The 21,642-nt window shown below is 47.7% G+C and overlaps 1 protein-coding gene across 3 annotated transcripts in view; it reads left to right on the top strand.

Moving 5' to 3' along the window:
• The window catches only part of KIF21B (kinesin family member 21B), a 72,733-nt gene that overhangs the window by 45,150 nt on the left and 5,941 nt on the right, over nucleotides 1-21,642 (top strand). For 2 of the 3 annotated variants that reach the window (XM_036754625.1, XM_036754624.1), the window contains exons 19-34: nucleotides 101-248; nucleotides 2,746-2,940; nucleotides 3,063-3,164; nucleotides 4,150-4,315; nucleotides 4,658-4,709; nucleotides 4,916-4,973; nucleotides 5,557-5,762; nucleotides 5,871-5,945; nucleotides 7,703-7,816; nucleotides 9,979-10,017; nucleotides 13,386-13,522; nucleotides 14,250-14,430; nucleotides 15,231-15,395; nucleotides 15,758-15,875; nucleotides 20,001-20,171; nucleotides 20,864-21,063. In XM_036754625.1, the coding sequence (XP_036610520.1) occupies nucleotides 101-248; nucleotides 2,746-2,940; nucleotides 3,063-3,164; nucleotides 4,150-4,315; nucleotides 4,658-4,709; nucleotides 4,916-4,973; nucleotides 5,557-5,762; nucleotides 5,871-5,945; nucleotides 7,703-7,816; nucleotides 9,979-10,017; nucleotides 13,386-13,522; nucleotides 14,250-14,430; nucleotides 15,231-15,395; nucleotides 15,758-15,875; nucleotides 20,001-20,171; nucleotides 20,864-21,063 (2,127 nt within the window). The remainder of the gene's footprint in view (nucleotides 1-100; nucleotides 249-2,745; nucleotides 2,941-3,062; nucleotides 3,165-4,149; nucleotides 4,316-4,657; nucleotides 4,710-4,915; nucleotides 4,974-5,556; nucleotides 5,763-5,870; nucleotides 5,946-7,702; nucleotides 7,817-9,978; nucleotides 10,018-13,385; nucleotides 13,523-14,249; nucleotides 14,431-15,230; nucleotides 15,396-15,757; nucleotides 15,876-20,000; nucleotides 20,172-20,863; nucleotides 21,064-21,642) is intronic. The other variant, XM_036754626.1, reaches the window with a different exon arrangement.

The raw sequence follows: 21,642 nt of genomic DNA, 5'->3' as shown, positions 1-21,642 counted from the left end.
AGAAGAAACATATGTTTGTTTGGTATGGGTAGAGAAAGCAGTAAGGGTGGCAGCCGCTGAGATATTGGTAGTGATGAGCCCCTCACCCCTTTCCCTTCAGGAAGAAGTTCCAGAAGAAGGGGGCCAGCCAGAGCTTCAGCAAAGCTGCCAGGTTAAAGTGGCAGTCCCTAGAACGGCGCATCATCGACATCGTCATGCAGAGGATGACCATTGTCAACCTAGAGGCTGATATGGAGAGACTCATCAAGGTAAAGGGGAATGGGGTCCAAGCATGATGCCCCCCACACCCAATGGGCAGAGACCATCATATCTACCCCAGCACCTAGCACAGTGCTGTGCACATAGTAGGGCTACATAACTGTCTGCTGAATTGAATTGAAGGAGGCATCTATTCATTAGAGAAAAGGGAGACGTTTCTTTTTTTCCTCAGCTGTGCCTTTGTTTTAATGCTGTCTCCTCTCCTTTTCTCTGCCTTCGGTTCTCTAAGTTCTGACTTCACTTTCTTTCCAGATTAGTTATTTAGATTTTTCTTTGTTCCCCTTTCCCTCCTCTCTTTCCTCCTTTTTTTTTTCATTTGAGTAGATTCTAATGATGCTGAGAAGTACCTAGAAGATTCAGCCTGAGTCTCCTAGTTAAGAGGGAGGGAGAAGGGAAGGGACAGGGTTTTATCCTTGGGCCATATGGCTAGATAGAGGCAGTGTGGTGAGTGGACCGAACGTTTGGCTCAAGTCAGGAATACTTGGGTTTAATTCCTGCCTCAGACATTTACCTGCAGTGCTTAGAACAGTGCCTGGCACATAGTAGGTGCTTAATACATGTTGGTTGATTGATTGATGACTATCATCATCATAGCTAGTGTCTTTGAAGTTCAGGTAGGATTCTAATAAATGGAAATGTGTGAGGGCTTCTAGGGAGGACATTCAAGGCAGAGGTTAGCAGTATAAGCAAAGGTGCAGAGGTGGGAAAAGAAATCATTATTCCTTGGGACACAAAGCTGGAGGGGTAGGTTGGGTTCAGATCATGGAGCATCTTCAGTGATAGCTGGAGGATCAGCAATCTAGATCTGGAAGGGACCTTAGAGGCCATCGAATCCACCCTCACTCCCATTGTACAGATGAGGAAACCGAGGCCTAGGGCAGTTAAGTAGGTTCACACAGAGGATCAGAGGAACTTAGGTTTAGAACTGGAAGAGACCCAGAAGCCATCAAGGCCAGCCTCCTTAACTTGCAATCCAGCACCATTTCCATTCATTGTGCTGTAGAAAGTCCTTTTTCACTAGGACCTATTCTGTCAATCTCTTTGGAGATAATTTACTGCAAGTTAAAAGGTCTACATGTAAGATAATAAGGAGTTCATCTTTTTTCTTGTTGTTCAGCCATTTCATTCGTGTCTGACTCCATTTGGTATTTTCTTGGAAAAGACACTGGAGTGATTTGCCATTTCCTTCTCCAGCTCATTTTACAGATGAGGAAACTGAGGCAAACAGGGTTAAGTGACTTGCCCAGGGTTACACAGCTAGTCAGTGTCTGAGGTCAGATTTGAACTCAGGAACATAAGTTGTCCTACAACAGGCCTGGCGCTCTGTGCACTATGGCGCCACCTAGCTGCCCCTTTTTCAGGATAGCTATAAGGAGATCCTAATGAAGGAAGACATTAACGGTTGTTTCCTTTTGTGAGGTTCAATTGAAATAATCCATATAGAATGTGTTGCAAATCTTAAAGCATTATAGAAACATTAGGACAGGAGATGGGAGCCAGACCTCTGACGGCATTGATATAGGGAGCTCCTAAATGAGGAAACTCTCTTTACCAATGCTGGAGGGCACCTTCTCCTCAATCTATGGTCTTAAAGAGTTACTTAGAGCAGTTATGTCAAACAGATAGAAACTGGGGCCACTCATCACACATGAGGGTCACGTACAGATTCCTGCAGGCCACATGCTGACTTCGAAAACCACACATGCTTCTTTGTTTCTTTTTTTTGTTAGTACATCAATACATTAAAATCCAATAGGAACCACATTTTAATCTGATTCCACTGCACTCGAGAGTTTTGTAGGCCACATGCACAGGGCTTCATGTTTGACTCCTCTGACTTTGAGCACTGAGATCATACAGCAGTATGTGTCAGAGGCAAGACTTCAAGCCAGATCTCAATCTACCACACCATAGCCCCTGAGTGATGATGATGGTGATAATGATGATGAAGATGGTGATGTTGAGGATGGTGGTGATGACTATGATGGTGATGGTGATGGTGATGGTGATTATGATGATGGTGGTGGTGGTGGTGTTGATGATGGTGGTGTTGATGGTGGTGGTGATTATGATGATGGTGGTGGTGGTGTTGATGATGGTGGTGATGACTATGATGGTGATGGTGGTGTTGATGGTGGTGATTATGATGATAGTGGTGGTGGTGATGTTGATGATGGTGGTGATGACTATGATGGTGATGATGGTGGTGTTGATGGTGGTGGTGATTATGATGATAGTGGTGGTGGTGATGTTGATGATGGTGGTGATGACTATGATGGTGATGATGGTGGTGTTGGTGATGGTGGTGATTATGATGATGGTGATGGTGGTGGTGTTCATGATCATGAAAATGATGATGATGGTGATGAAGATGGTGACGTTAATGATGTGATGAAGATGGTGATGATGATGTGATGATATTATGATGAGATGATGATGGTGGTGGTGATGATGATCAACCCCTTCTTGTTCTGGTCTCATCCACAGAAAAGGGAGGAGCTATTTCTCCTTCAGGAAACACTGAGAAGGAAGAGGGAGAAGCTTCAGGAAGAGAGCCCAGAGGAGGAGAAGGGGCTACAGGAGCTGAGTGAAGAGATCGAAGTGCTAGCAGCCAATATTGACTATATCAATGACAGCATTTCTGATTGCCAGGCCACCATTGTACAGCTGGAGGAGACCAAGGTGACTATCAGGCAGTCCGTCCTAGGGGGATGGAAAGGAAGCTAAGCCCAGTTGTGTCTTCCCTTCTTGCCTCTGGGACTGACCCGGAGGGGGACCATCTGTCTTTTATTTCCCTGTCTTAGGAGGAGCTCGATTCTACAGATACGTCAGTGGTCATCAGCTCTTGCTCACTGGCGGAAGCCCGACTCTTGTTGGACAACTTTCTCAAGGCCTCCATTGAAAAGGTGGTCACCTTCATCTTTGTCTTCTTCATCTTGTGTGCAGGGAACCTGGGACTAGGTGCTGGGGAGGTGCAGTAAGAATAACGTCATCTCTCAAATAGTGAGAGTGGGGAGGGAGAGGTGGCTGCTTATTTTATTCTATGATCCAGTTCAATTCTGCATTTTGGGGCTGAAGGAAAAGATAGTAGGACTAAGCCTGAAGGGTACTTGGGCTAAGAATGAGATGGATGGGGGTACAGGAAGGGAACGGGATAGATGTTTGTGAGTCCATTTCAGATACAAGCAATTTGAGTCCCAGAGAAAACACTGAATCTTAGATTTAGAAGAGGAAGGGACCTCAGCAGTCATCTAGTCCAACCCCCTCATTTTATAAATGAGGAGCCTGTGGCCTAGAGAAGTTGAGTAGTAATTGGCAGAGCTGGGATTTGAACCCAAGTCCTGTGAGTCCAAATCCAACTTGTTCCATAGTACTATACCACCATTTTGGAATCATGAGTTATCTAGTGTCATCCACACCTCCTTTGACCATACCTTCCCTACTCCTTTCATACTGTCATAAAGGACAGGTGTAGAAAGGCCTCTGTGGGGCTTCAAATCTGCTAGAGAAAGTGTAGCACACTGTAAAATCTCTTGGAAGAAGGAAAACAGTGGCGGAAAAGGCCAATTCAAAGCAGAACTTAGCTACCAGCATCCTGCCGCTATAAGGGGAGTGATGTGACACATAGAAGGATCTTGGGGTCCATCGTCCTGCATGTGGGGCTCATCCCAAGGGGCTGAAGTAGAAAGGTTCCCTCCTTTATTTTGGGGGGTGGGAAGTCTCTCCTCCTTCCCTAGTGTTTGACCTCATAATATCTAGAAAAGGAAAGACGAACAGGACCGTTCTTAGGGAGCTGGGTTGGGGAAGGAGTCTCAAGGGGAAGGACGGTGCTTAGCACAAGCCACTGCCCAGTCAGGGATGGGTGACCCCTCACTGTTCCTTCCTCACTAGGGTCTACAGGTGGCCCAGAAGGAGGCCCAGATTCGGCTGCTGGAGGGGCGGCTGAGGCAAACAGACATGAACAACTCCTCTCAGAACCACCTGATCCTGGATGCCCTCCGAGAAAAAGCTGAAGCCCACCCTGAACTACAGGCACTGATCCACAATGTGCAGCAGGGTAAGGGGTGAAAGGAGGGCCCCCTATCCAGGGAGCATAAGAAGGGTGCTTTTCCACGGCTGGACATGTGGGAACCAGAGGAGCTGCTTAGCCTACCCTTCCCTTGATGCCCAGCCCAATTTCATAGAATTACTTGTTAAGATTGTCCATTTGGTCTTAGGCAGGTGGGATTGGAGAGACCCCAGTCATAAGAGATATATATATTCCTTCTCCCTCCTATGCCCACCAGCCCTCCTACAGAAAAGGCAATGACTTCGAGGGATGCAGGCAGTCCTGGTTCTCCTCTTCCCTCCTTCCCCCCTCCCCTCACCATAACAGAGCCTTTCCTCTTCCTTCTCACAGAGAATGGATACTGCAGCACAGATGAGGAGATCTCTGAGTTCTCAGAGGGGAGGTGAGTTTCCCCACTGGAAACAACAAGAACCCAACAGACTGAGCATGCAGAGGACTGGGCCAGGGGGCCACATGGGAGAGAAGAGCAGCAGCCCTGGGCTGGGGTTGGGAGGGATCCCAAGGTCAGGAGGTTATATCTGCAGCCGAGGTGAATGTGGCGAAGGGATGGGATAGGCCCCGAGACAGTACCCTCTTTGTCTCCCCTAGCTTCTCCCAGTCCTTCACTATGAAGGGTTCTACCAGCCATGATGATTTCAAGTTCAAGGTGAGTCACTGGACAGCCCCTCCTCATGTTCTCAGCCCTTTCCACACTTTGTCAGGTTGTCACGTTCCCCACCCCATCTCCACTTCCAACATGGCATGACTTCTGTCTCTTCCCAGGGAGGGTTTGCTAAGTAGCGGCACCGTTCAAATACGTGCCCATGGGCCTATGAGAGAGTCCACACAGTAACAGAAATACTGATAATAGCAGACCACCTTATTCATTTGAGCCTCACTACCACCCCATGAGTTGGCAAGTATAATTATGCCCATTTTACAAATGGATAAGCTGAGGCTCCAAGAGGTTGTGACCTGTCCACAGTCACATAGCCAGTGTTAGAGGTGAGGCTCAAACCTGGGTCTTCTTGACTCCAAGTCCAGGGCTCTATCCACTCTGCCATACTGCCATAATGGTAGCCACAGCTGAGTTCTAACCCTAGTCATTTTCCGGTGGTGTCATGGTAAATCACCAATCCTCAGAAACTCTACCCTAAGGGTTTTCATCCTTAACTCTGCCTAGTGGCCCGACTTCATGAGTATATGACCATCCCACCAAGTAGACCTGCTCTCAACCTGTTCTTCTACAGGGGGAGCCCAAGTTGTCTGCTCAAATGAAGGCGGTGTCAGCTGAGTGTCTGGGTCCCCCATTGGACATCTCCACCAAGAACATCACTAAGTCTCTGGCCTCACTTGTGGAGATCAAGGAGGACGGTGTGAGCTTCTCTATCCGAGACCCCTACTACCGAGACAAGGTCTCACGTACCATCAGCCTGCCCACCCGCGGCAGCACCTTGTAAGGACCAGACCAGGGGCAGGGGAGGGAAGGTGGAGGGAAGATTACTGCTTCTGGGTGTTTTAGGAATCCCATTGAGCTCATCGTACTTTTATCTACCTGTTCTAGCCCTCGGCAATCCCGAGGATCTGACACCTCACCTCTGACCCGGAGGAAGTCCTATGACCGAGGGCAACCTATCAGGTAAGGGAGTAGGATTATAGCCAGCACCAAATCATCCTTCTGTGGGATGTTATCTACTTTGTGCACCACCCCTGGCAGATTTTAAAATCCTGGCCTGGTTTCTCTCTGTCACCTAGCTGCCTTGAAAGGCATTAGGTTCCCCCTCACTGGAGGGTCTTTGAGTAGAGGCTGGATGAATATGGGTCCAGTGTGTTGCCAATGAGTCTCGTGTTCAGGAAGGTGTTGGATCAGACAACCCTTTCAGCTGTTGAAGTTCTGTGATGTTCCTGATCTGTCTTCCTATTCTTGCCAGTCATGGACTCAGAGAATGTGAATTAATTTTCATATTGGCCTAACCCAACCCTAATTAAAAATGTAAGCTGGCTTCTCAAAAGTCATTTCATGGGTGTCAGCTATAAATGCTTTTGCCTTATATAGTGCTTGAGATTACTTTTTTTTTTAAACTGTTTTGCCTCTGGTCCTTTCCATTAGTGCAGGTCTCTAAGAGGTGCCCCAATCCTCAGATCTGATTACTTTTCTAAGGATCTTTTAGGGCCTTGCAGTGGAAACTCGGAAGCCAAAGGAGAGAAGCACAGGTTCAGTCAGTCCCTAACCAGCCAACATGGTAACCTCTCATGGTGCCAACCCATGGGTGCCAATACTTTTAGGAGCAGTGAGATGTCCCCGAATAGGTTGTTGTGGTGAGGATTGGTATATATGTGGTTATATTAACCTCTACGGCTTGATGATATAGAACCAGAGACTATCAGAGCTGAAAGGGACCCTATGGATTATCTCATTCCCTTATTCTCCAGAGGAAGAAGCTGAAGTCCAGAGAGTCACACAGTAAATAAGTGGGAGAACCGGGATTCAGGTCCAGAAATCCAGGGGTTTGGCTTATTGGTCCAGGCTCTTTCAGTTGAACCCCACTGTCTTTCTTGCCTGCTGTCTATAAGGGCCAGGGGTGAGACAAAATGGCTCAGCAGCCCGAGCCTCCATCCCCTTTGTCCTCCAAGTATAGCCTCAAAGGCCCAGGTGCCCTCTGAGCAGCCCTGAGAGGTGAGCTATGTACACAAAGAAATGTTCTCCTCTCGCTGGTATCTCACTGCACTCAAGACGATGAAGACAATGGACTTAAAATGCACTCTGAGGGCTTTACACCAGACACTGGGCTCTTATTGGAGGGTTTTGGGGGGCTTTGATTTTTTGGTCCAGACCTGAGGTTTTCTCATTGTAGAGGACTCTAAAAGAGGAAATTCACTTGATCAACGAGGTTCAGCGACTTATCTGTAACTTCTAGTCTTAGAGACAGACCTCCCTGGGGCACTAATGGGTTCAGGGACTTGCCTGTGGTCACACGGCTAGTATGCATCAGAGGCTGAGCTAGGTAACCCCAGGGTCATCTGTCTGTCCCATTCCATGCTGACTCTCAGACATTATTGTGAAGTTTTCTCACCATAAGAAGTCAATGTTAGACTCAGGAAGAGGCAGCAGGGTGTGATAGATGATAATAATAATCAGGGTCCAAATTCAGCCTCTGACACATGCTGACTGGGCAACCCTGGACAAAAATTGCTCAGTCTCTCATTGCCCGCAGACAGCTCACAAGACCCTAAGTTGCAGAGCAGCTGGCATGGGGAGAGGGAGTCCTCTGTGCTGGGGAAAGAGAACACAGAAAGATTAGATTCCGAGTAAGGCAGACCTTCCTAACCAGCAGAGGGAACAGGATACCTTGGAAGGTAGTGAGTTCCCCTGTTCTGCTCCTGGCCCCATTCCAGGTCCTCGGACATGGCCTTCACACCCCCTTCGTCCCCCCCTACGCGGCCCCGAAATGACCGCAACGTCTTCTCTCGCCTCACCAGCAATCAGAGCCAGGGGTCAGCACTGGACAAGTAAGAGCTGGGGCCTCAGGGGCTTAAGGGCTGGGACCCAGGGGGAGGAGGGGGCAACATCGGGGGAGGAGGGGAGAGGAAGCCAAGCCTGGTTTAGATCCCAGGGACAAACAAGGAATTAAATCCCCTTCTCTCCCCCTTCCTTTCCCTCCCTGCCCTTCTTCCAGGTTCCCAGGGCCCTTTCTGAAGCATAAGGTCCTCATGTCCCTCCTAATGTCATCTGTCCTCTCTGGAGACTCTTCAGGTCCTACTCTTGTCCTCTGGTATAGGATGGTGGGAGGGGAGGAGAAGAAAATGTGAGAGCTGCACCTCACCCTTTTCTGGGCCTGGTCCACAGGGAGTGTGTCCTTTGACCCCTCTTCAGTACAGACTTTGGGCCCCTTTCTGGTGCTTCAGCATCAAGTGACCATGGCAGTGGTCACCACTGTTCAGTGGTGGGCCTCTAAGTACTAGACCCTTCTATCCCTCCTTTGTCTCTAAGACAAATGCTTCAGACAGGACTCTTTAGACCTCCATGATGTGTTTCATAGGTTGCCAGCAGAAAGGGGGCTCATTTGGTGGGTGCCAGTACCAGAGGAGGGCAACATCTGCTCTACCTTTAAATCTATGCCTTGGTTACCCCAACCCCATGGTATACTTGGTCTCTGTCTCGCAGACTTAGAAGTAAGGAGTGAGGGAATCTGTTACCATGATGTGTAGTATTTGCCTTGGGGATGTTGGAGAGCCAGCTCCCTGACTTCTCCTAGCTCCCTCTCCCACTCCCCACCAGCTCCAATAGGCCCCTTCTCAGGCTCCCTGCAGCTTGCTGGCCTCAGGTGTCTCCACTCAGCTGGTCTAGAGAGTTAGGACCCTGATCCAGGGCAGCCCCTGCTGCCATGGCCTGATTTCTGTGCCAGATTGGGGCAGATGGCTCTCTGTTCTGTACAAGGGTCCAGGTTTGCAGAGGGACTGACTTGGGACCATCCTTTGTCTGTTGCATAGTGTCAGAGGATTGACCCACACCCAGCACTGACCATCCTGCTGGGAAAATCATCCACCTTGGACTTGAAAAAAAGTTCCTCAGTGATGATGAGCTTCCTCATCATAGCGCTAAGCTGAGCCCAGTCCCCTTGACTCCCCTCCCTACACCCCCACTCTGACCACTCATGTTCCTACAGGGACCAGAGAGGTAAGGGTGAGAAAGGTGAGCCCAGAGGCTGCCCTTCAAAATTTAGAGCGCCCCTTGGTGAAGCAATGGAGCCTGGAGTTCTGTCTCTGATCTTGACCCAGCTACCCTGAGAGAAGCTCCCCTGGTGGGTGGGAGTAAGGGGGCATGGGAATCTCTGCCGAAGGCATCACTAACACCAAGCAGGGGGAGAAAAGTCTCAGCACAGAGGGTACAGGTGCCAATGTGCTTTGACCTTACTAAGCCTGTGAGAGGCTTAGTGGGGGCCCAGAGGAACCTCTAGCACCTGAGTAGGCTCTGCTAATCAGTAACATGAGGGTTTCTGAGAACCAAGACTTGGGTACTGAGCACTGAGGGGTGACCAGCTCAGGAACTGCTCTTGCTCAGTTCATTCTGGCTGCTCGGCTGCTAGCTCCAGCTCTTGCTCACTATGGTTGCTCCATCAGGCTTAGGGACAGGGCCTGGGGAAGAAGATAGCTGCTTCCTTTTAGCCTATGCAGAAGCATCATGGCCCTTGCAGGGTGAGATTTGGGTGCTACTGGCTTGAGGGCAGGGTGCCCTCTGGCTTAGGCTGTGGGGCAGCTGGAGAGCTTGGAACCGGACAAACAGGGCCCAGGAACCATCACCACCTCCCACCCCCAATCAAGGGCTGGCCCTTTCCCATCTCTTCCCCATAGCCCTCTTCCCCTGATTCCTGTCTCCCCAGTCCAGTTAGTCAGGAGGGTTCTCCTGACTCTGAGCCTCATAAGGAAATCTCCTCAGGCATCCTAGCATCTAGGCCTGGCCCTAAACTCTCCCCCACCCCCCTCCTCTCTTCCCCTGCTTTTGCAACCCTCTCCAATCCTACCCCCCACTCAGTTTTCTGCCTCTCTCTGGAAGAAAATAACCCTCTGACCTTCCCAACTCTGCTGCTGCCTCTGTTCCCTTCGTTTGTTTGTTTTGTTTGTTTTTCCTCTCTCCCCGCCCCCTAATCCAGCTAATTTTCTGCCCTCCCCAGGTCCGATGACAGCGACTCCTCTATCTCGGAGGTCCTGAGGTACAGCGCTCACTCGTGTTTGGTTTCCCTGTCTCTCTCCCCCTTTCTTTTTGTGTTTCTCTCCATCTCCGATGTCTCTCTTCTGCCTGCCCAGTCCCTCTCTCTCTCTCTCTCTCTCTCTCTCTCTCTCCTCCTCCTTACCTCCATCCCTCTGCATGCTGCCCATCCTGTGTCACCCCTGGATCCTGCATCCTTCTCTTCCCTCCTCCCCCCCCCCCATGGAGTGACTGGTTCTCTGTAGACCCTGTTCCTGCCGCCCCCACCCGCACAGGTGGTTCCTCCCTCTCAGGTTGGCTGAATGGCATCGGTTGAGCTTGAAAGCTTCTCGCTGCATTTGGGATGGAAGGAATTATGGGTATGGGGGGTGTGGGGGGACGGCACGCTACTTTAGCCCCCGCTTTCTATTCCTTTTGCCTTGTACTCTGGAGGGGATGGAAGGAATTCCTTTTGCTATGGAACATGAGGTCCCCTCCCCCCAATATCCTCATGGGGTAGAGGAAGAGTCAATATAAACCTCCTGGCCACTCTGCTGCTGCTCTTCCTGCCTCCTGCATTGGCTGACTTGCTCAGCCCCTCATTGTGCCTAGGACCCAGAGGCCACAGAGGTGACCACTCATCGATGGGCGGTGCCACTAAAGTGAATTATTTGGGCATTGCCTCTGAAAGGGACACTCAGGGGCAGAGTGAAGCTGCTTCCCTGTCTGAGCCTAGTTAATGTTCTTTCCACTGCGTTGGGGCAGTGTGTTCAAGCACAGGGGACAACAGTCTGATTTGCCAGCCAGGAGCCTCTGGGAGCTGGGGAGGGAGCTCAGGGGAGGCCTTTTGCAGCATCTTCTGCCTCCGGGCCAGCCTGCTCCGGTACATGAAGGTGGAGCTTCCTACCAGGCTATCCGTTCTCAGATTGTCCACTTTCCAGATGATCTTCAGCAGTCCTGGTCCTCCTTCTCCATCCTTGCCCAGGCCCTTGAAGGTAGAGCCAAGCCAAGGATGGACAGGTGGCAAGAAAAAGCAGGGAGTGATGAGCAGAGGCACATTTTCAGTTGGCTACGTATCAAACTCTTCCACAGTCAGGAATAGCTGGAGTTTAAAATCATTATGTTATTGTATTGGATCACCTGTGCTTTTCCTCTTCTCCACTAGTGTGGAAATTGAGAGGGTACAATACTGGGAATCCAGTAGCAGTCTGTGGAGAGGTGGTTGTCTATGAGGACAATAGGGAGGGGTCTAGGGGCTGTGAATACGGCATTCCAGCTACATACACCCATAGAGTCAACAGGAGTGCCTTAACAGGTGCTCAAGAGTACATCTTAGCACTCTCTCTGTCTTTCTCTCTCTCTGTCCCTCTTGTCTCTCTCTCTGTCTCTCTTTGTCTCCCTCTGTGTCTCTCTGTCTCACTTTCTTTCTCTCTCTCTCTCTTTCCCTCTGTCTCTCTGTCTCTCTATCTGTCTCTGTCTCTCTGTGTGTCTCTGCCTCTGTCTCTCTCTTGCTCACTGTCTTTCTGTTTCTCTCTCATTCTCTCATTCTTGTTTTCATTCTGTCATTCCTTCTTTCTCTCTCATTTTCTCTTTCTTGTTTTCTCACATTCTCTCTCGTTCTTTCTGTCTCTCATTGTTTATTACTTGTTCTATCTGAAAGATACCTGTGGGAATGAGCAAATCATTTGACCTCTCACTCTTGTTATCTCTCTTGTTCTCCTTTTGTATTGTTATCTCATTCTCTTTCTTGTTCTCTCTCACTCTCTCGTTCTTCCTGTTTCTCTCATTCTCTCTCATTATCTCCCACTCTTTCTTTCATTTTCTCTCTTGTTCTTTCTATTGCGCTCTCTTTAATTCTGTTTCTGTCTTTATCTTTGTCCCCCCTCCATTTCCTTATTGTATGTGTATATATATGTATATATATATATGTATATGTATACATATAATATGTATGTATTTGTGATTTCTAATGAGTTTAAGTCCTTCTGTGGCACTATTTAGCACAGCACTGTTATCTTTATTCTTCCATTCTTTCATATGTAAGAGGATTTCCAAGTTAAGAGAGTACTTATGTGAGCCTCATAATATATGTTTGGTCCACACTTGTGATTTCATCGATGGTCTCCTGGTGTGTAAAACTTTTTCCATTGTTGTAACTCTGAGGGTTGCCTGAGACACTGAGGGCAAGTTACCTCGCTAATTATTCATCAGAGATTAAGCCATCCCAAACCTGAACACCAGTTGTCCAAGCTCCAAGGCAATTTCTCTATTCCCTATGCTACGCTGTCCCTCAAAACTCTCTCAGTAAATAGGAGATCAATAGATCAATATACTTTCTTTCCCATATATAAAATACTTCTACCTTTTTGAGAAACAAATGTTCATTCTTGGAAACACTTTCATTCAACAAACATTTCTTGGTTACCTATAGTGTTTAGCCAAGAAGCTAAAACTTTGAGATCTAGCAAATTCCTGATGAAATCAATCTCCTTTTCCTAGGCTATCTGAATAGGAAATAGCTTAGGTAACTAGGATTTATTAATCTTATGCCAGAGTTCCACCCTCTAATGTCTAACCCACTTAACTTCTGTGCAAACTGAGCTAAAACCTGACGTTTCTGAAAAGTATTTGATGTGTTGGGACAACCGATTGCACTGACCCAACAGAAAGTATATTTGTGTCTTCATGACGTGTGTGTGTGTGTGTGTGTGTGTGTGTGTGTGTGTATGTGTGTGTGTGTATGTGTGTGTGTGTAGTAACAGTAATAGTAGTGGGCAGCTCATCGATTAGCATATCCAAGCAATTAAAAACTGAGTAATGACACATTTCCCCAGGTGCATTAATTAAGGGAATCAGAAATCAGACAAGCTGCTTTTCAACCAGGAAGGAACCATTCCTGGAGAGACATCTAGTGCTTATGTTTCTAATTCTATCTAGCTGCTGTGTATTCTGTTCTTGTCTCTCTGTCTCAGTTTGTGTCTTGTCTTGTTGTCCCTATTAAGGCAGGTACCACGTCGCTCCTATCAGACTGGGAGTTTTCAAGAAGTCAAGGACTACATGTCTCTTCGCTCTACCTCTTCCCCTAGTGCCCAGCTTGGGTTTAGGCCCACAGAAATTACTGCTGGAGAAACCAGTCTTTATCAGACAAATGTTTTCCTCCTTCTTCTACCTCCCAAATCCAACACACACACATGCATGCACGCACACACACATGCACACATGCATACACACACACACATACTCCTTTTGTTTGGAGTTCTTTTGTGAGGCTGTGTCATTGGTCTGGTTTTCCTTTCCCCATTCTCTCCTCTCCTCTCTTCCCTTGAGCTACAGCTCCATCCTGTGGTTGCCTTTCTACCCAGCTAATTTCTTCTCCTCTCTCTCCCTGGAAAGGGGAATCATCAACCCCATCGGTGGAGCCAAGGGCGCCCGGACTGCCCCCTTACAGTGCGTCTCAGTAGCTGAGGGTCACACCAAGCCCATTCTTTGCTTGGATGCCACTGACGAGCTGCTCTTCACAGGATCAAAAGGTATGTGAGGTACAGACCAAAAGTGGGAGAAAGTAGGGGCTTCTGGGAACAGCTGTCCTATGTCACAAAGTTCCATCTGCCTTGGCTGGCTGTGTTGAGAGCTAGCCAAAGAGATTTGAATTAAGGCACCCTCAAGAGGATTAATGGTCCTTCATTTTACACACGGACACAAACACACAGTTACATATATGTTTATGTGTGTGTACACGCACACACATAAACATATATATATACATAAAATTTCTCGTGTCTCCCCAGCTCAGCCTCTCTGCTTTTCCTAGGACTCCTTGCCCTGATACATGCGCACCTTGATGTCCTCTATCTCCAAACTTTCACTCAGGCCCTTCTCCCACCTAGGACTCCTTCCCTTCTCTTTACTAGTCTCTGTCCCTTGATCCGTTTAAAACCTTAGTTGGTACTTACCACCTTCAGGAAGCCTTCTTTGACTAATCTCCCCTGGCTTTCATGGCCCAAGTCTCCTTTCCCTTGCCCAATTGCGGTTCTTAATGCCTAAAACTCTTGCTAGCTACTGCTAGTTTTGTGTTTGTTTCTGTCTCATGTCATATGTATGTGGACTAGGATTGCATATTCTGCTCCACTAAGCTCCTGGTGCCCAGGATCAGACCCTGCTTGTACACAAGATAGAGGGAGGTCTTGTGCCAGGAGCTGATTGGCTGAAACCCTGACAAGTGTACCCTTGCCTGTCCTGGGGTCTCTTCCCCTACAGACAGAAGCTGCAAGATGTGGAACCTGGTGACAGGGCAGGAGATTGCCGCTCTGAAGGGTCATCCCAACAATGTTGTTTCCCTCAAGTACTGTGCCCACCTGGGCCTAGTGTTCTCTGTCTCCACGTCCTATATCAAGGTGTGGGACATCCGGGATTCCGCCAAGTGCATTCGCACCCTCACGTATGTACCTCCCCACCCTAGCCCTAGACACTCTGAAGACTGTTCCTCATTTAAGTGCTCCTCAGCTCGAAAGGACTCTACACACTTCCCCTTCTAGGGGTCACTCATGTAGAAACACTTAGAAGAGCATAACTCGATTTGGCTTGCTTACTGGTACAGTGAGCAGAGTGTGCCCTTACTGGCTGCCACAGTTCCCCAGGTCAAGAAGCCCTCAGTGGGTGAGGATCCAGGAGCAGGGCACTGTGCAGCTGGCATTAGCTAGCATGACTCATTGATGTCACTAGAAGAGATGAGGTTTGTTCCATCAATTTGCCTTTTAGCATCCTGCCTCCCTTAAGCACCGTAGCCTTGGGGAATAAAAGTTTAGGTGACAGACTGAACATGCAGACCTGCCCTGGTACCTTATCCAAGAGTTGGGCAGGTCTCCATGCTAAACCCATGTTCATCACTCACCCATACGCGCATGAAAAGTGATTTCCATAGCCTACTACACTACTCCGTCCCAGGCTTACACTCTGAGGTAGAACCAAGGGTACAGACAGAGATAAAGGATGTGAGGATGACAAACTAAAGCTAAGTCAGCTCTAGAAGTCACCTACACTGTAAGTCCAGAGATGAGTGTGTTTTTGAGGAAGGGGAGATCCTTTGTCAGATAGAAGGGCCCAGGGAAGGGGTCACCTGTCAATCAAATTGGGCAGGCTTCCTAAAAGGGGGAGGTAGTAGGAGTCACTAGCATGAGACTGGAGGTGGCTCACTGAGCTGCAGCCAGGCCTAACTGTGCTCTCCATGGGCTGGGCCAGGTCCTCAGGTCAGGTGATCTCTGGAGATGCCTGTGCAAGCACCACCAATCGAACGGTCACCAGTGCTCAAGGGGAACACCAGATCAACCAGATCGCCCTCAACCCCACAGGCACCACTCTTTATGCTGCCTCTGGCAACTCAGTCCGCATCTGGGAACTCAACAGGTCAGGGGCAGCAACAGATGGGTTGGGACCCAGGCTTGGAGATTCCGCTGGGTGGGTGGGGACACCCCAGGAAGCAGCTGGGTGTTTGGAATTGGCATTCTCCCTAAATCGGGCTAGGCTCTTTCCTTTTACTCATTCTCTTCTGCTTTGGGACCTTAGCCTCTCTTGAGGATCCCTCCCCAATCATGTTGGGATGTCTGAAGGTTGGTGTCTCCTAGTCTCCACCTGAGACTGGGTCAGAGCCATCCAGCTATGCTGCCTTGTCAGTCAGTCTGATCCTGGTCCCCAGTCCTTATTCACATCCCAATCCAGAGGATTGCTTCTGCCCAATGTTTCACTTGGGCACTCTCCTCCCCAAACAGGTTCCAGCCCATTGGGAAGCTGACTGGCCACATTGGTCCCGTGATGTGCTTGACAGTCAACCAGACCTCCAACCACCATGACCTTGTGGTGACCGGCTCCAAGGATCATTATGTAAAGGTACTAGCTATTCGTGAATTCCAGGGACTCAATCAGTTAAGCAACAAACATTCATTAAGCGCCATTTATTAATCAGCCACCATGTTAAGTGCTTTTACAAACAGTATCTCATTTGATCCTCACAATAACTCTACAAGGTAGGTATCATTACTATCTCCATTCTACAGCTGAAGAAACTCAGGCAAACAGGTTAAGTGACTTTCCCAGAGTCATACAGCTAGTAAGCATCCGAGGTCAGATTTGAACTCAGGTCCTGTTGGCTCCAGGCTACCAGAATCTAGTTCGGGTAATCAATTTGAGTTGACTGAACCTCAGAAAAGAAAAGAATGCCATGTGGTGGCAGTCAAAGGAGAGTCTGGAAGAGGCAATAGAGAGTAAATATTCCAACTCCCCCACCCCAACTCGTGAGTTGGGGGAAGATTCTATGAGTGGAAGTATTACTGGTCCTAGAGAGAATGACCAGAGATGTACCTTCTTCTTAAGAAAAGACTCCCACAAGAATTCCAGAAGATTATAATAATGTTAAGAACAACAATAATACTGCCCTAATCCATTGTTTAATTCCCCTTCTACAAGTAGAAATCTATACATCAGTAGCACCTTGAACCTTGAGGCAGGTCGCAGCAATCAAATTGTGGCACAGATTGATGAAAAAAGCCCCCTGGAATAACCTGCCAAGCTAAGAGAGACAGCAACCAAGAGTAGCACCAGTTTAGAGTGTGAGCTCATTTGCAGAACATTACAGAAGAGGATGATGAAAGTTGATGAGCATTATCACCCCACTCAGTGATAAGAAACGGTTTCAGGAAAAAATGAGACTTGCATGAGATTCAGCTGAGCCAGAGAATCCCAAGATCATTCGTAGATGAAATTAGGAAGATAACATGTAGGCATGAAACAAAACACCTGCCAGCATTTCTGTAGTCATCTACAGAGGTATAGATATATTTTCTTCATGGGCTATTCTCACCATAGTGGAACCCACCACATTTGGGCACTATTACCTAATGTACACTATGTAAGGAAATGAAAATGGCGGCTAAGATGAAGTTGGGAAGCACCATTGAACCTGATCAAATACATACAGAAGAAATCCACAACACAATTTGAAAAGCATACAAGAATCTGTTTTCGAGATATCTCAAAGATTAAAAGAATGGAAGAGGTCAAGGATGGTACTTTTACCAAAAAAAAAAAAAAAAAAAAGGGTAACCAAGAAAACACCAACAACTCAAACTCACGTGCCTTTTTTCTCTTCTCTATAAAAGCATTAGGAGAGAGTGATCTATGCATGCACCAAAGGTAAAAGCATAAGGGAGAAAAAGGCAGCCTTCTACAAGTTGTTCTATCCCTGAAGACACTGAGTAATATAGAGATACAAAATTTTGTTGTTTCTATCATTTGCTGATTTAAAAAAAAAATTGGCTCAGCAGAACAAAATACAGCTTAAAAGTTCTAAAATAAGTGGCTTCCCATGCATATTTAAAATAATGTAAAATTCTGACAAATTTCATCATGGAAACAACTCTGTTCTATGACCTGCTCAGCTTTAAGACGTAAGCCAGGAAGAGAGGTGTGTTTGCCACCTCTGCCACAAGATGACCTGTGCAGAGTCCAAATAGAAGGATTCTTTGTTGATGGGGAGCTATTCCAAATGCTTTTATTCATAGATATCATAACACTTACTTCATCATGCTCTGTAAATGCTAAAAGTCTCAACAAAATTCATAATCATTTGAAAAAGATGAGTTTAACCATTCACAGTAGAAAAACAAAGTGGATGAAAAGCATATAACACCGAGAAGATAACAAGCAGTTGTCAGACGCTGCAGATGGACAATGAGCTGGGTGTAGAATTAAACAGGAGCCACTGGGGCTAGGTTACATTTGGTAAATTGTACAATGTTTTCAATGACCCCAAGCAACTCACAGTTGCCAAAGCTCCTTATAACTCAAGTATTCTTCCTATGGTCCTTTATGGCTGAGAATCATGGAACACCATGGTCTTAGAAGGGTCAAATCCAAGTTTACCCAAAGGGCAATGGAAAGATGTATATATGGTGATTTATAGTATTACATAACATAGTGTCATTGATACAATCAACTAGCACTTACTGTGTGCTGGGCATTGGAGGTACAAGTACGAAGAATAAAATTCCCCCTGCTTGCAAGTAGCTTAAAAGAAAGTAGATTGATCATTGTAGCAAATATGAGAAATAATAGACAACATTCTCCCAGGTGTTGTACTGGTATCCCTGAAATAGCGTCACAGTCTGCTAATTAGATCACCGATCCCTGTAAGAATTATTTCAAGACGAACCGGACAGTGTTGAGGGCTTCTTTACTCTTCCTGGGAAGACCTGGGCCCCTCTAGCAGGAAAGGGTCCTCATAGCAGCACCCAAGATGTAGTGTTAGCTTCACCTGGGGTTTTCCTCTTCTTCACCATCCTGCTTTACCATTTTACTGCCAAAACTCCAGAAAGGCAGAGAGGGGCTGCCTCTTTTGTGTCTCCTGATTATTGTCTACAGCCCTTGCCTAGTCTGGCCTCGATTTCTCCTTAGCTCATCCTGAGGCACAGGTGAGGTTATTCAGAAGAGCTTCCCTAGTAAAGTTCAACGTAAGTCAAACGAAACAAGTTCAGAGGGTTCAGCGCTGTCAGATTGTTAAGGCAGCAAGGTCTTTTGAAGGTGCCCCTAATCTAGTCCCAGCTTCCGTTGCCTGTTGTCATCCAGTTTGAGAATTAGCCTCATCCAAACATCTGGACAGCTGTTACAGAGTCTCAAGAGCAAACCTGGAGTGCGGCCTTTCCAGATTCCTCTTGACATTCAAAGTTCTCACAGTTAATTCCTGGCCTCTTTCCTCCAATTTCCAGAACCAAGGCTTCCAACAACCACTGGGTCCCCTCCACATTAGCCAAGGATTCACCTAGTTTGCAGCTAGGTGTCAGGAAGACCTGAGTCCAAAGTGTGCCCTAGGGAAGTCACTTAATCTCTGTCTACCTCAGTTTCCTCATCTGTAAAATGGGATTAACACCTACCTCCAAAGGTTATTGTGAGGATCAGATGAGATAATAATTTAAAAGCACTTAGCACAGTGCCTGGCACATAGTAAGGGCTGTATTATTAACTATTATAATTATAGGTGCCAAGCACTATGCTAATCACTTTATAAATATAATTTCCTTTGAGACTAGGAAGACCTGAGTTCAAGTTCCGTCTCTGACACTTTCCGGCTCTAAGACCCTGGAGGAGACACTTTATCTCTCAGGGTTCTAAGCCAGAGGTGTCAAACATTCCCTCCAGTGCATTCACTCCCTAGCTAGGTCCAACCAGATTAAAATATAATTGAGAAATATTTAACAAAATAAATAAAAATACAGTAGAACATAGATAATGTTAACATGTGGTTTTTAGTCAATATGTGGCCTGCCACATTTAGTGACCCTGTTTTTATTTGAGTCTGTCATCCCTAATCTCGGCAACTCTAGTAATACTCTGAGTCACAGAGAAGGTGCCAACCTGCAGTGATAGAGGGAGCTTCTGCACCTAAGAGTTCTCTGTACTAATTAAATTACAGGTCCAATCCCTGTCCCTGTCTGTGAATGTATCATATCTCTCCACTGGACTGTAAGCTTCATGAGAGCAGGAATGTGTCTTGAACTTCCTTCATTTACCTTTTTAAAAAAAAAAACTAACTCCCCATACCTACCACAGTGGACTGTTTACAGCAGACTTTTAATGATTGTTGAGATCAGCTTAATAAAATTGCTCATTTCTTCCCATCTGGGAGACTTCTTCTATAATTCAGCAGTAGACCTTCCCTCCAGTGATTTGGGAGAAGGCATTTCTTCACACTACTACCCTCACCTTGTCCTGTTTGGCAGCAAAAACATTTCCCCCCCTTCACTCTCAGGGTATTCTTTTTCCTGGTTGCTGGAGAAGACACAGTTGGGAGAGTGGGGTGGGAGAGGTGCAGCGGGGAAGGTTATGACACAGTCCGGTAAAAGATTTGAACAGAGGGGACAAAAATCTCTCCCACATGTGACCCCATACCCTTCAAGCCCTAAGACTGACCCTCCATCCTTCCCACTACCTTATGTATAAGTACTTGCTTCTCCTCAACAGATGTTTGAGCTGGCAGAGAGTGTGATGGGCAACATCAGCCCCACGCACAACTTTGAGCCCCCGCATTATGATGGCATCGAGTGCCTAGCTATCCAGGGTGACATCCTATTCAGCGGCTCCCGGGACAATGGCATCAAGAAATGGGACCTGGAGCAGCAGGAGCTCATTCAGGTCAGGACAGGGAAGCAAGGGGAAGGTTGAGCATGCACAATATGAAGTCAGGAAAGCTGGTGGACAGCACCTCCAGTCTCCCCCTTCCACATTCCCTTCCCTCCTAGCCACCCAGTTTCAGGTGCCCAGTGTCATTTACTCTCTTGTCCCCCACCCTCCCCGTATCAAACACTTCTTGAGAAGGACCTACTATCAATTGTACCTCAGCAGAACTCAACACATTCCTCCTGGTCCCTCTTCCCAGGTCATTGCAGCTGAGGTCTGATCACTGTAGAATGAAACTGGTTTGCCTTGCTTGGCAGGATTGCAAAGCTAGGGCTCCCAGCTAGGTATTGGGGAGAACAAAAGGCCACTCCCCAGGATGAATAAGCATCCTGCTCCCTCCAGCCACCAGTGAGGCAAGCTCTGAAGGCAGACAGGCTGCCGGTCCAAAGAGGACGATCAGAGTTCTGCTCTCTGGCTTTTGCCCATCTTTCACAGCATCAGTGATGCCTTATGTGATGGCAGAATGAGAGTAGAAGTTAGAGCTAGGGCTTGCCTCCCATCCCATACTTGGCCCCTTCCCTCCCCTCTTCCCCCATACTTCAGAAAAGTGCTAGTTCCCCTGGGCCCCTTGTCTGAAAAGCTTTTGAGATTCCATTGCCAGGGTAGGTAGTCCTTACTGTTCTTGGCTGCTTCCTATCCCTCCACAGCAAATCCCAAATGCCCACAAGGACTGGGTCTGCGCCCTGGCCTTTGTTCCTGGCCGACCCATGCTGCTCAGTGCTTGCCGAGGGGGCTTCATCAAGGTCTGGAATGTGGAAAACTTCACACCCATTGGAGAGATCAAAGGTCACGACAGCCCCATCAATGCCATCTGTACCAACTCCAAACACATTTTTACGGCCTCCAGGTAAGCTTGGAGGATGCACCATGCTGGCCGTCCCTGAAATTTCTGCCCTCACTTCCCACTCAGTAAATTTCACTATAACCAGAACAGGATAGAGAGGGGAAGAGAAGGACTAGGCAGAATTCCTGGAAGGTCTGGTCATGGGCTCAGAATTCAGTAGGAGTTGGCATAGCAGAGCCTCTCCACCCACCCAGTCAAACAGGGAGGAGGGGTCTAGGAAAGGGGGCAGCCGGGGCGTGGGTGACAAGTCAGACAGATGGCCAGCAGAGGGGAGAGGTACTGTGCTCCTGCTCAGTTCTCTCTTGTCCCAGCCTCCTCTGGCCACGTCTATTCAATTAACAAGCAATCTTGTTATTATGAAGTGCTTACCATGTGCCATGATGCAGGTCTTCCCATCTCTCCACCACCTCCCAGCTGTCATCCCCTGCCAAGAATAGTTCCTCCCAGAAAGGGTACAGCGGCTTCCCTTACCCCCAGATTCCCTCATACCTCTCACCCCCAGCCCAGGTCCATCTATCTATTTATCTCCCAGTCCCCCATGGAGGGGCCTTCCAGGCTGCCTTATCCTTGGGGGGGTTCTGC

The sequence above is a fragment of the Trichosurus vulpecula genome, chromosome 4 (genome assembly GCF_011100635.1).
Source record: "Trichosurus vulpecula isolate mTriVul1 chromosome 4, mTriVul1.pri, whole genome shotgun sequence".
Lineage (NCBI taxonomy): Eukaryota > Metazoa > Chordata > Mammalia > Diprotodontia > Phalangeridae > Trichosurus > Trichosurus vulpecula.
Note: the sequence above shows the minus strand (reverse complement) of the source record. Positions and strands in the feature narration are given on the sequence as shown.